The sequence below is a fragment of the Podarcis muralis genome, chromosome 5 (assembly GCF_964188315.1).
Source record: "Podarcis muralis chromosome 5, rPodMur119.hap1.1, whole genome shotgun sequence".
NCBI classification, from domain to species: Eukaryota; Metazoa; Chordata; class Lepidosauria; order Squamata; family Lacertidae; genus Podarcis; species Podarcis muralis.
In genome coordinates, this window is record NC_135659.1 from 69,620,517 (window position 1) to 69,635,335 (window position 14,819).

A 14,819-nucleotide genomic window follows, 5' to 3' on the forward strand; every position below is an offset into this window, starting at 1 on the left:
GCTCCTGCCCACCTAGCAGTTCGAAAGCACACCAAGTGCAAGTAAATAAATAGGCACAGCTCTGGCGGGAAGGTAAACGGCATTTCCATGCCCTGCTCTGGTTCGCCAGAAGCAGCTTAGTCATGCTGCTTTCCCATGACAAACCATTGCAATTTCAAGCACTGGGAAAATGCAGTCTCAGCAGCAGTATCTTCTGCAGGGAATATGTCCAGCCTAAAGGGCAGATGTCCAGCCTCTGTGCAGTAAATGAGGGACAAATGCACATTTACTGCATAAAAAGGTTTGTGTATGTCAGGTACATATGCCCAAAACTGCAGTATTAGGCTGCTTCCACATGAGCTGATCTTTGTGACAGTTGTGCCACTAGAGGGCATTGTGCTCAAGCCCTTCTGAGTGAAATCCTGTGTATTGCAGGACTTATCACAGACCGAAAGCTGCAGCACAGGTGTACCATACAACTTAAGTTGCATACACACATACACACCAAGTTAGAGCTCCCTGACATTGCCAGAGGAGAAGAATGTCGCCTCCCTGGTGACCAAGCTGCTTAGCTGCAGAGATGCTCACATATGCAGCCTGCATGCTTCCTGTAGCCATAGAGCAGCTATAAGGGGTTCTAGCTGAGCATGCTTGCCTAGTTCACTGTAAATTCCTGGACCTAATTCCTGGCCTGTTGTGATGGCAATCCTTGGCTGTGTTTTCCCTTTTCACCTTGGAGTATTATTACAAATTCTTTGATTGTCCATGGGAGATGATGAGAGCAGAGCTCCTAATCTCTCTATCCCCCACCTCTCTGCTTCTCTCTCTCTCTCTCTCTCTCTCTCTCTCTCTCTCTCTCTAGGATAAGTACATTTATCTGTACGAATGCATTCGTGACATCATCACCCAGAAGCAAGTTTAAGTTGCCGCTCTTTGTTAGATGGGTGGAATGCACCGAGCACAGCAGTGTTGTAGGCAAAGCCAGGATGAAAGCGATCCTATGTGGAGATGAGCAGCTGCATCTTAGCAAGAGGAGAGTGATGAAATAAGAAGAGCCAAGAACAGTGAGCTGATTACAAGGAACTTAAATCTGCTGTCAGAAAGGCATGGGTATCCATGTAAGGATGGATTTGGTGGGGAGGGGTTGGGGAGAAGCTTTCCTGAGACTACCTGGCCTGGTTTCAGCATTTTGGGATTCTGAAGAACCTCAAGGTTCCCATACACTGACAGAATTCGTGGGGACCACAATAATGGAATCAAGAAGTCTGACAACCTTTTGGATAACTTGTGCCATTCTAGATGTTTCGTGCCAGAAAGAGATACAGCAGGAGATGATGTAGAAAAAGGTGATGGGCAGGGCAGACCAATGGTCCAGCTTCTCTGCTACCACATGCCTGATACTTCTTGTTTTAGACCCTTGTGCCAGTGGACTTGCACAGCTGGGTCTGTGTAATCAATTTGTCAGACTGACACAGTCCCCAGTGCAACAGGTCTGGGTGATTCCCTTGCATAAGCAGACTTGGACAGTCTCCTATTCTCATCCAGCTTGCATGGCGTCCAGAACAAGTTGCAGTATCTTCTTCACAAAAGCACCTCTGAAATAAGCATGGATCATCTTGCACACAGGGAAGGAAAGTTTAAACCGTCGGCAGTTTATGAAACCTTATAGGATGCAGCAAGAGTGAGTAAAAAGAGGCTAAGCATGTTTACACAGAACGCAAGAATGGTGGTATCCAGTCTAATGAAACTAATAGAAAGCTAGTTCAAGGATATCTCAAGGACTTCTTTGCACAATGTAAAAATATGGAATTCAATGCCAAGGGGAGTTGTCTATTTGTATAAGTGCTTACGTGGCTGCAATCCTATATCAGATACCAGGAGTAAGTCCCACTGAACTCAGTAGAGCTTATTTCTGAGTGGAGGGCTGCACTGTTAATGGATTAGACTAATTAATGCAGGATGAGTATATCCAGATGAAAGGATACAGTAGGGACAGCTAATGTAGTGGCCGTCTAAATTTTGTGGACTACAGCTCCCATGAGCTCCAGCCAGCTTGGCCAGTGGTAAGAGATCACAGCAACTGTCGTCCAGCAACATTTGCAGGGCACCATGTTGGCTACCTCCAATATACAGAGAGGGTTAGAAGCAATGCAGGAGGTGGATACAATCATTTTACCCTATTTTGTGCATTTCTTTAGCACAAAATGCTGGCTACTGTTTTGGGAGATTTCTAAAAGAAGAAGAAGTTTTAAGACCACTCTTGATTCAGCGTGTTTTCATAACAGTCCATATAATTCCACATGGTAAGCCCATCAAAAACCATCTCTCAGAAAGCAGACAAGACTTATCATCATGATCCCCCAACACCCTCTGATTGTGTTCTGTTCCACTTCCTGCCTTGGCTCTTGACACTGCTAGGCCCCCTCTTGAGAGCTGGGCTTGTTCTCTCCGAAACTCTGGCTCCTCTAGTGTTGCAATTCTTTCCCTGGGAAAGGGGGGTATTGGGAATATCTGCCATTGCACTTAATGGGCCTTAATTTGTGAGTGAACATGCTTAGGATTAAATTGCAGGACATTCTTTGGTAAACTTGATTCCCCTCCTCAGTTTGAGTCTCCTCATGCCCAATTCTTTCTACTTTAAACTGGCTCACTCTCGACTCTGTTTTTAGAATGGACACTTTTTTTTTTTAAAGAGGCTTGAGGAGTATGCTGAAAGAAATATGCTGTTGTAAATGAAAACAACTTCCCCCAGTTTCTCTGAAACAGAGAAAAAACTGGGGGAGGGGTTTGTAATAATAAATTATTCATTTTTAAAAAATGAAATTTAACACTTTCCTGGTTTTATTTATTGATCCAAGTATTTACAAACCACAAACACATAAAATTAATATCATGGTGACATACCATCTGATGATTAAAACTTCATAATATTGAAAGAGCAAATATGACCAACAACACAATCCAGTTCTCTAAAAATGTTTGACCCACAGATGAATTAATATCAACATTGTAAGAGCCTCTCGGAATTCAGACAGTATTCCAAAATAGAGGAGCCACTGTGGTGAGAGCCTTTGTTTGTGTAAAGGTAAAGGGACCCCTGACTGTTAGGTCCAGTCGCGGACAACTCTGGGGTTGCCGCGCTCATCTCGCTTTATTGGCCGAGGGAGCTGGCGTACAGCTTCTGGGTCATGTAGACCCCTCTCAAGCCATGATTGGTTATCTTGCTGCCAGGGTACCTCAGTCATCAAGAGGGATTGGTGTTCCGCTAGAGGGCAGTGCTGCCATCTACACACACAGGACGGAGATTCCAAAGGACAGGTAGGTAAAGAAGAGAGAGGGATTGCTGAGGGCTTTGGAACCAACAAATTTATACAACTGAAAGATGTAGAATAGTTCACTTGTTGGGAAACATGGCTTGAATGGATCCAGGCAGAATCAGCACATGGTGAAGAAGTTGAATGACAAAGGATGCTAATTGTTATTCTATGCAGCACAGATTTCTATACAGTACAGGCTTCCCGAACCTGGGGCCCTCCAGGTGGTGTTAAACCATGGGTAGGCAAACTAAGGCTCAATCGCCTTCTAAATCCGGCCCACGGACGGTCCAGAAATAAGCATGTTTTTACATGAGTAGCATGTGTCCTTTTATTTAAAATGCATCTCTGGGTTATTTGTGGGGCATAGGAATTTGTTCTTTTTTCTTTTTCTTTTTCCAAAATATAGTCCAGTCCCCCACAAGGTCTGAGGGACAGTGGGCCAGCCCCCTGCTGAAAAAGTTTGCTGACCCCTGTGTTAAACTCCTACCACCCTGGACCATTGGCCATGTTGGCTAGAGAGGATCAGATCTGCAGTCTAACAACATCTGCAGGCCATCAGGTTTGAGAAGGCTGCTATAGCGCTGTCTATGGAGGCTTTACATAGAGCAGTGTTGAGAGCCCTGTTCTGAGGGACGTTCAATCCAAAAATGAATGCAAGGAAACAATGGACAGAAATGGAGGTAGAACTATAAACAGGGGAAGAATATTCCAGTTACACAACATACTTTGGATTAGTTACAGCACGTCAAAGTGCAAGTAGATAAAAAGGTACCGCTCCGGCGGAAGGTAAACGGCGTTTCCGTGCGCTGCTCTGTTTCGCCAGAAGCGGCTCAGTCATGCTGGTCACATGTATGCCAGCTCCCGTGGCCAATGAAGCAAGATGAGCGCCGCAACCCCACAGTCGGTCACGACTGGAACTAATGGTCAGGGGTTCCTTTACCTTTTTAAAGGAGAAAGGGCAGTTTCCTTTCAGGGAACAAAAGCTAATTGGTGAATTGAGGGTGATGCAGCTGGACCCATGTTTATCATACGTAACAGTGCCCCCTGAGCAAATCTCAGTGCACTATAGTTTGTTTCTGTCAACCAATCTTGAACAACCGAACCACAATAACCATCCTTAAAGTAAAGGAAACAGTCTGACCTCTGATCAACTCTCAAAGTGATTCATTTATATACTGGTTTTTCAGTATATGCTTAAAGCAACAAAAATAAATAAAAACATGATAAGAACATAGCAGAACAAGTTTAACAAAGCAGCCAGTCAATTAAAAACCCATTTCTTTACGTTGTTTTATTTTGTTTATTCACTTGTTTGTTCTGGAACATAAATAAGAATTTTTAAATACAGCTAACCTTATTTCTGTTTGGTTTTAGACAGGCAGTACTTCTCCAAGAGCCAACATTTTAAATAAGTTTTAGGAGTATGGTAACTACTAGACTAAACAAGGGGAAATATTTCAGCTACAGCCACTTCAAATGTAAAAGCTCAGCACTCTCTTCAAAATCATTTGTGGGGAAATAAGCTTGATTGTTCACAAGAGAGTGTGGCTACTCTTGCAGGCTGGAGTTCAGAGAGAGAACAAATGAATCCAGCTCTAGAGGACCAGATGAGGAAAACTGGATTACTTTCAAACAATGGCAAGAAAAACTAATGGTTCATATGGCATTGTGTGAAGAAGAATTCAAAACACTTGGCACAGACAGCAATACTGACATCACTCCTGTTGTTGTTGTTGTTGTTGTTGTTGTTGTTGTTGTTGGCATCCAACTGTGTTGGGAGACAATGGAGGAGTGCGCCTTTGGGGGTGAAGTCAAACTATTGGAAGGTTACAATGCCTGCTATGGCTGTAGCATTGCTCACATCACTTCCTAACTCATAGCATTGTTACTCTCTCCAATATCTCCCCAACTGCACAATGTATTCCCAGATTTTGAGTGGAATATTCCAATTAAGTTGAATATGCAGGTCTACACACATTGGATTTTGCAGGTGTAGCTATTACTCCCACTTCCTTCTCTGCAGTCATTCCTGCCTTTCCTTCTAGCTTAAACATTTACCAAGGTCAATAGAACCTGTGCCTCTTTATTGTTTTAAATGGTGGGAATTATTTGCTCACACACAACTGAACAACAAATAGGGCAACTGATTGTTTGGGACGATGACATACTCTCTGGGATGCATAGCAATCTGTATGTGAGAAAATGCACAACTCCCATTCCAAATAAATGAATGAAAGCAGAGAGGGTGAACAAAGGTATGCTGTGCATAAATTACTATTACAGAGGACAATGGTGCTCTAATTTGTTCATAATTACAAGCAGTGAGGCAAGGAAAGTGTCAGGCACACTCTAGGACCAAAAGGAACAATCTGCTCCCCTCCCACTTTTTTTCCTGTTAGCATGGAGGGATGATGCAAGACAGTATAGCATGACAACATAGCATGAGAGTAGCTGAGTACAGAGCTGCTCTGTTCTGCCAGCTCGAACAATGGCAGCATGGGAACACGTTGCCTTGGAATAGGTCAACCAAGATGACAGACAGGGCATTTGCAGCAACAGCAAAGCTAACCCACAATCCAGCTTAGCCAAGCCATGACTAGCCAGATTTCCAACAAAGTGAACCAAAGTTTTATGTAAGAATTATGACCTTGTCCAAATCTCTAAGGTGGGTGGTATAGGAAACCTTTGGCCTTCCAAACGCTGTTGGCCTGTGACTCCCATCAGCCACAGCCAATATGGCCAATGACTAAAGATGATGGGAGTGGTCGTTCAGCAGCATATAAAGGACCAAAGGTTCTCCACACCTGCTCTGGAGCAGGGATGGGGTATCTGTGGCCAACAAGATGTTGTTGGGCTTCAGCTCCCATCAGTCCCAGCCGGTGCTATTTTTCTAGAAAAAGAGGTGCTGGAACTCACCATGATCACCTCCCTCGTTCTCTTAGTTCCAGCACCTCTCAGGTGGGTGCCATTGCCCAGCCATGTGAGTGCGCAATGGCACCCACCTGAGAGGTGCTGGAACTAAGAGAACGAGGGAGGTGATTAGGGATGCTGGGGAGTTATACAGTCGAACCTTCATTCCCGAACAGCTTAGCTGACGAACAAATCAGCTCCCAAACACTGCAAGCCCAGAAGTAAGTGTTCTGGTTTGCGAATGTTTTTCGTTTTTCGGAAGCTGAACGTCCATTTCAGCTGTTGGCATTGTTTCCTGGGCCAATCAGCCAATCAGAAACCGCGCCTTGGTTTTTGAAAGTTTTGGAAGTTGAACCGATTGAGTTCAAAAACCAAGGTACCATTGTAGTCCTGCATTCATTCTACTCATCAGAGACAAGAAATAGGTTGTCAGTCTTACTCAGGCCTTGGTTGCTCCTGCACTTGATCACTTACTTTCTGCACCTGGAGCTGTTTGTTGTACCACCAGCATCATTATGTGGCACACCTGAGCTTCGCTTGTGTCATACTTTAAGCTGGTTGCTTGGCATAAAATGTGACAACCATACAAGTTGATGGTCCCTCCCTATTACCATGGATTTGAACATGATATCCCCTCCCTTCCCAATCCTGGGTTTTTAGGATCCACCCATTTAAAGCGGGGAAAAGCCTGGCCCAATCCCTAATGGTTGTGATGAAAGCAGAAAATAGAGTTTCTATGGCTAATGCTCAAGTATCATCTCATTCTTACTCACAGCCGAAAGCAGGTGAAGCTGGGTCAACCCTTTCCTTGGGAAGCCACCTTGCAAGGGAGGGAGGAAACTCAGCTCTGAGGGCACAGGCCAGATGCTATGGAAGCTACACATCTGTCAAGAACGCAAGTCATACTTCCTCCCTCCCCCCTCCCCCCTCCACACGCACCTCTTAGCTTCTGGGGATGCTTTACAGACAAAGCAGGTGGGCGGAAGGCTCACTGCTCAAAGTGAGTCTTAGATTTCTGGCTTTGTTGGGTTTTGTTCCTGGAGAATGGCCTTAAGAAAAGGAGGCCCTGAAATGGAGATCAAAGCTAGGGAGATTGCTCTAAGCAAGGAACAAAGGCCCCAGATAGTGTCTGGCTCCCGAGAGCATCACAATTAAAGAGAAGGAAAGAAAAGAAGCAATTGGGAGTCTACAATGGGAAATGCATAAGCAACCTGAGCTGGGGGGTGTCGCCAGGAAATGGGAGACAGAGTTACAGCCCACAGGAGCAGGCCAGAGCTCAACCACTCTCTCTCTCTCCCCTCACCTGCAGCACCAGTCCTGCCTTTGCACGGCAATCATGGTGGCAGGTAGCATCATTACTGGCCCTCTTCTCAGGCTCTACCAGCAGCCCAACATGCAGACACGCAGGACTCCCCCCCCCCCCAGCCACGGAGATAAAGTTTTTGGGAAAGCTTTGCTTGCTTAACTGATGTGCATTGAATAGTTGTTAAAGGGACAGGAAGAGGATCAGTAATAAAACTGGGAACTTTCATTTGTAAATGTGGTGAATCATAGAATCATAGAATAGAATCATAGAATCATAGAGTTGGAATAGACCACAAGGGCCATCGAGTCCAACCCCCTGCCAAGCAGGAAACACCATCAGAGCACTCCTGACATATGGTTGTCAAGCCTCTGCTTAAAGACCTCCAAAGAAGGAGACTCCACCACACTCCTTGGCAGCAAATTCCACTGTCGAACAGCTCTTACTGTCAGGAAGTTCTTCCTAATGTTTAGGTGGAATCTTCTTTCTTGTAGTTTGGATCCATTGCTCCGTGTCCGCTTCTCTGGAGCAGCAGAAAACAACCTTTCTCCCTCCTCTATATGACATCCTTTTATATATTTGAACATGGCTATCATATCACCCCTTAACCTCCTCTTCTCCAGGCTAAACATGCCCAGCTCCCTTAGCCATTCCTCATAAGGCATCATTTCCAGGCCTTTGACCATTTTGGTTGCCCTCCTCTGGACACGTTCCAGTTTGTCAGTGTCCTTCTTGAACTGTGGTGCCCAGAACTGGACACAGTACTCCAGGTGAGGTCTGACCAGAGCAGAATACAGAATGAATTGCCTTGCTCTGAGTTGCTAAGACCGGCCCTACCATTAGACAGAGAGAAATAGCCATTGGTCAAGTGTGTAGCAAACAGAGTTTGAGCAAGCTGCCCTGCATCTCCTGAACTAGCCTCCTGCCCCCTCTGTGCAGTTGAAGATATTGTCTCATTGCCAAGGTTGAAGGAAGATTCGAGTGCCTGTTTGTATGCACCATCTTGTCCTTTGCCTCTGGCATCAAAACGTCTTTGGCTGACCCTGTGGGCTGCCTCACTAATTTTGGCTATTGGGTTCAAGGAAACAGCACAGTTAGATTTGGATGCAAACATTTTAGCAGCCATTGTCTGCCCTAATGCACCTTTATCATTTCTAAGCAAAAGCAGACTGAAGCACAAAGAAATCATTGCTAATATTCCCAATAGTTGCCAGGGAGCAGACAAAGGTCTATTTGCTCCTATTTATTCTCTCACGTCCACACACACATGAACCTATTCTTATACTTCACTAATGTTTATGCACCCCTGAAGACACACTTAGCCTTGCACTTACACAGCTGCCATGCAAACATGCTCATGTACACACTCACTCATGCATACACTGATAAATATGAAGCACCACCCTCTGTCTGCTAAAGATGAAAGCAGGTCACAGATTTTTTTGGACACGTTGAGAACTTACTCTGCAATGTAGTGATGTCCACAGGCTACTAGGTAAGGAGGTAGGAGACGGATGTTCCTTCAAGCCACTTATTCACAAACCTCCCAGTACAGTCTCTGTGAAGCTACTCTCTTTCAGCCTATGCCAACAGGGGGTGCTTTTCCTGGCATGGATATTCAGTGTTGGAAAATCAGCCTTAAAAGCATGTAGAGAAGAAGATAGGGCTTGACCAAACACAGGTTGGTGTCATGTTTTTTTTAAAAAGGCGAGTCTGCTGGGAAGGCAAGGGTCATTTTGACTGCAAGCCAGGAGATCCCCTGAGTTAAAACCCCAAATTTCCTCCAATGCAAACCAAAACTATTCCAGCAAGTTTTGGACTTAGTTGTGTCTCACCGGAGTTACCAACTACATGGAGAAAAAATGGCTGTTGTACCTTTAAAAACAGCTTGATCTGCAGAAATCAGCAGATGAAACTTTTCACAGCATGCAAATGGGTGCATACTGAGCTGTTGTTAAAGGTTAATTAAATGCACAGCTATAGTAGCCGGATGAAAGTTAACAAATAATCTCACTGTCTTTTTGGTTTAATTCCCTGTCTGCTGCAAGGAAACACTGACTCACAGGACCTATAGTCATCCTTTGGCACTCATTTCTTCGGCAGTGCATGTGACGCGTGGTGCATACATGCACACTTGCACATGCTATTTAGTTAGCAACATAGATGAAACAAGAGAAGAATCCCCATGAGAAACTTGCCTAAGTGCAAGAGTGTGCCTGTATCCTCTTCTAGGCCCAGGAAGGAACAGGATTTATTGCACTATTTTCTGATTTATTAATGCTGCACCTGCTAAGCAGTTGGAAGATCCAGTGCTTTTTTTCTGGGGGGGACGCAGGGAGGCGTATACCCCTAAACATTTTGTGAATCTAAGTTTGGCCTCATTGAGGGGCAGTATTTCAATATGAGTAGGAAAATGAGACTACCCCTAAACATTTTTTTAGGGGGGAAAACACTGGGAAGATCTATCTTCTGATGCAAGCTCACGCACAAATGCACCTCTCTTTCTGGAACCATTTCCCCTGCAAACCATTGATAACTGTTGTTGTAGGATGGGGAAAGCATGATGCTGAAAATGCAACAGACTGGTCATCCTCCTAGGAACAAAATTAGTCTGATCAAGGGGGATGAGTTTAAATTCAGAGATTAACGCAATCAAGTGTTCTTTTTTTAAAAGAGACCTGGAATGTGTGTGGGTTTTAGGCCACCATTGGCCTATGACCTTCTAAACCATTTTGGTCCATTTAAGGGCTGGCTGTGTGTTTGCACTGCCTTGAGCTTGTGTTTACATCTTGAAACGCATCCAGGAGTCATTGACTGGGGCTGCCTGTGGCATTTCAAACCCTGGATGGCCCTGCTGGGAGCAGCAGGCCAGGGCCTCTGCCCACCCCTCTTCGGTCCAGCAAATGGCTCCCCTGAGGCCTTCTCCAAGCCACATAGAGGGCAAGTCCATAAACAAAGCCCCAGGCATCTGGCTCCCTTTCCTCTCCATCCATGCCACTTATCTACAGCTGTGCCGTAGAACCTGATGGCAAGATACCCTAAAATAGCAAAGGAAAGCGAGCGCTTCTAAGCTGAGTGCGTTTGGGACACAGCGAACACAGAGCCTCCAGCCAAGCCGCAAGAATGTGAGCCTCAACATTCACAACAAGTGCCTGCTGAAGAAAGCAGGAGCAGAAAAATACACCACCACACGCCCACCCCACCACCGGGGTGGGTGGAGGGAAAGCATTCACTCTACCTACATGCCAAACAAGAGCACGGTATGTGCTCTGGAGACGCTTCCAAAATGCCCAGGGCTAAGGGTAATGGAATGAAGCAGGTGAGGGCGGCAGCAGGTCCCAAGAAGATCACAGCCAGCAGCAAGAATCCCGTGCCATGTTTCACACCTGTGGGCTGTGCAGACTTTCACACCTCTGATACCTCAAGCCCTGCACATGGAAGAAGATCAGGGCACATCCCAGGCCAGGCACGGCAGTTCTGAGGTGAGTCCCGAAGCTTGACTGGAGAGGCCTTGAGGCTCACAATGGGCCCCCAGACCTGAGGTTCTCCAGCCCTGCCTAAAAAGATCAGATTCACCACCTGGGGGTGCTATTAGATCCAGTCTCATCTTTGAAGGCCTAGCCAGCCTCTGTGGCACAAAAGCACCTTTCGCCAGCTCAATGTCGTATGCCAGCTGCTGCCCTCTACTGGACGGAAAGAGAGCTGGGCCAAAGCCATACACCCACTCAGGTAACTTTATGTTGTTGTTGTTTAGTCGTGTCCGACTCTTCGTGACCCCATGGACCAGAGCACGCCAGGCACTGCCTTCCACTACTTCCCGCAGTTTGGTCAAACTCATGCTGGTAACCTCGAAAACACTATCCAGCCATCTCGTCCTCTGTCTCCCCCTTCTCCTTGTGCCCTCCATCTTTCCCAGCATCAGTGTCTTCTCCAGGGAGTCTTCTCTTCTCATGAGGTGGCCAAAGTACTGGAGCCTCAGCTTCACGATCTGTCCTTCCAGTGAGCACTCAGGGCTGATTTCCTTAAGAATGGATGCGTTTGATCTTCTTGCAGTCCATGGGACTCTCAAGAGTCTTCTCCAGCACCATAATTCAAAAGCATCAATTCTCCGGCGATCAGCCTTCTTTATGGTCCAGCTCTCACTTCCATACATCACTACTGGGAAAACCATGGCTTTAACTATACGGACCTTTGTTGGCAAGGTGACGTCTCTACTTCTCAAGATGCTGTCTAGGCCTGTCATTGCCCTTCTCCCAAGAAGCAGGCGTCTTTTAATTTCGTGGCTGCTGTCACCATCTGCAGTGATCACGGAGCCCAAGAAAGTAAAATCTCTCACTGCCTCCATTTCTTCCCCTTCTACTTGCCAGGAGGTGATGGGACCAGTGGCCATGATCTTCGTTTTTTTTGATGTTGAGCTTCAGACCATATTTTGCGCTCTCCTCTTTCACCCTCATTAAAAGGTTCTTTAATTCCTCCTCACTTTCTGCCATCAAGGTTGTGTCATCTGCATATCTGAGGTTGTTGATATTTCTTCCGGCAATCTTAATTCCAGCTTGGGATTCATCCAGCCCAGCCTTTCGCATGATGTATTCTGCATATAAATTAAATAAGCAGGGAGACAAAATACAGCCTTGTCGTACTCCTTTCCCAATTTTGAACCAATCAGTTGTTCCATATCCAGTTCTAACTGTAGCTTCTTGTCCCACATAGAGATTTCTCAGGAGACAGATGAGGTGATCAGGCACTCCCATTTCTTTAAGAACTTGCCATAGTTTGCTGTGGTCGACACAGTCAAAGGCTTTTGCATAGTCAATGAAGCAGAAGTAGATGTCTTTCTGGAACTCTCTAGCTTTCTCCATAATCCAGCGCATGTTATAATGCATCCTAAGTGGGACTGGTTCTAAATACTATCTGGAAACTGCAGTTGGTTCAAAACACAGGGGTTAAATTGTGACGCTGGTGCAGGTGTATCTATTGCTAGTGGTTTCCTTCTCCGTTTTCTCAACACAATTCAAAGTGCTCATTTTTTAAAAAATGAGTAAAACCCTAAATGCTTAGAACCTGGCTTCCTTTAGGGCTACTTTATTCTACGACTGTGAACCTGTCAGGAACTTTAAGATGATTTCAGAAGCCCTTCTTCAAGTTCCTTCACCATCAGAAATGGAGTAGGCAGTGACCAGAGAAACAGCCCACAGGAGCCAACTCCTAGGGTGCCGTGGGGGCCTCAGCCCCCACAGAGTAGATGGGCATTCCCATTCAAATGGTGTGTCTGCACTGTGTCATGTGAACGATTATACGGGGCAGGGCTTACCTGGGCCCCCACAATATTTTATTCAAGTTGGCACCCCTGACACAGCCTTTTTCTGGTGGCACACTGTCTTTGGAACTCCCCAAGAAGGCTGGCCTGGCACCAAGTCTACAGCAGAAGACCTTATTATCTGCTCATACCTTTTAGATCTTTTGTCTTTACAGGTGTTTTGTTTTCTTTTTACAAAAATTGTCATGGCCTTTGACTAGTACAATAAACTTATGGGTGATGATGAAGAAGATGATGCTCTCTACAAGTGTGCATGCGATTTTAGTGTATATTGTATTTTTAAACTGTGTTTTTATATGCCACTCCACTAGTCTTGTCAGGTGAAAAAGCAGGGCAATAAGTGAAAGAAATAAAAGAGATGAATAGATGCCTGCCTAACTACATTATGCTAGTGGCTAATTCCTATTGGTGTTGAGAATCTCCATATCAAGGTTAACTCCCTGAATATTTTTCTAATTCCTGCCTCATCCCTTGGTCACAATGAGAAGCAAGCACTTTTGTTTACAGTTGCTCTTCCAAAGATTAACAATCCTCACATATATACTCTAGGTTTCCTAAAGTAACCAGATACATACAGCAATGAATGTAAGTGTATACAAATACTTGTGTAATAATAATTATAAAGCTTAGTACCACATGAATCTTTAAAGTATATATTATACTTTTATATATATTCTACATATAACATTTGGGTGTATAATTTTGCATGTAATTAGTCTTTAAAAAAAATACAATGCATTGGTGGCTCAGACATCAGCAGTTTGTCAATGCAAGTTGTGATCTTATATGAGTGGCATTTGATGTGACCGAAGCCACTATATTTCATGTATAAATCTGTTTAAAATGGATTCCTCCTCCGTTTCAGGTCACTAATCAGACATACAGGGCATATATCTACATGATATTTGCATAGGCTGCAATGGAACCCTGGGACGTGTGGTTCTGTGATAGGCTAACTAGGGAACTAGGGAGAATTCTCCATACTTCATCCTTTACCAAACCACTATTCCAAGAGTCTTTGGAATAGTAGAGTTATTCCAGAGTTATTAATGAGAGTTAAAGTGGTGCAAAACTGATATAAATCTGACATCTGACAGCAAGTCCAGTGGGACTTGGATTATCAGAATAGAGATGGATGGATCAGTCTACTGATCTGTATGAAAATTAGTAGTTAAATATGTATTTCCTTACCGCATGCACTATTCTAAATTCATCTCCCCCCAAAGCAAACATTTCTAAGCATATTTTATATCTAAATATGCAGTTTTAAAAACACGTTGTTACTTATTTTTGAGCTGAGGACAGCACTGTAACATTTGGAGATGTACAAAATCTGAAAATTAGCTGCTTTCCAATCTGGACATTATTCTAGGAGGTGTGTATTATGCCAGTTTGTATTGGATTTATTTATTTAAGACATTTATATACAGTGCTTTTTTCTTTAAAAAAATGTTTAGGGGTACTCTCATTTTCCTACTCTTATTGAAATGCTGCCCCTCAATGAGGCCAAACTTAAGATTCACAAAATGTTTAGGGGTATGCGTACCCCTGCATCCCCCTAGAAAAAGCACTGTTTATATATTAATTATTAGCATTTCTGAGTCATGAACATACAACTAAACTATACAGAGAATAAATCAACATGATAAAATTGAAAAACTACCTTGTAATGTTTGATGTTTTAGTATGTACTGATATATGCTGTGAGCTGCCCAGAGTGGCTGGGGAAACCCAGCCAGATGGGTGGGGTATAAATAATAATAATAATAATAATAATAATAATAATAATAATGCCTGCTGGGGGGAAATGGGAACAATGGATTTTTCAAGCATCGCTATTCCAGATACCACCAGTGTATATTTACTTCTGGTAAAATATACAAAATAAATATCTGGCTATCAGGATGAGTTATTTGATCAACTCAGGTGAGGATCCTGTGGTCCTCCAGTTTTTGGAGCCACAGCCTGCATTACCTATGGTGAAAGGTGATCT

General features: G+C 44.3%; 1 protein-coding gene across 3 annotated transcripts in view; it reads left to right on the forward strand.

Annotated features, from left to right (window-relative positions):
- LOC114599428 (receptor-type tyrosine-protein phosphatase V-like) overlaps positions 1-2,807 on the forward strand; it is a 51,753-nt gene extending 48,946 nt beyond the window's left edge. For all 3 annotated transcript variants that reach the window (XM_028734665.2, XM_028734667.2, XM_028734666.2), the window contains exon 37: positions 842-2,807. In XM_028734665.2, the coding sequence (XP_028590498.2) occupies positions 842-901 (60 nt within the window). In that variant the 3' untranslated portion in view covers positions 902-2,807. The remainder of the gene's footprint in view (positions 1-841) is intronic.
- Positions 2,808-14,819: the final 12,012 nt, after the last annotated feature.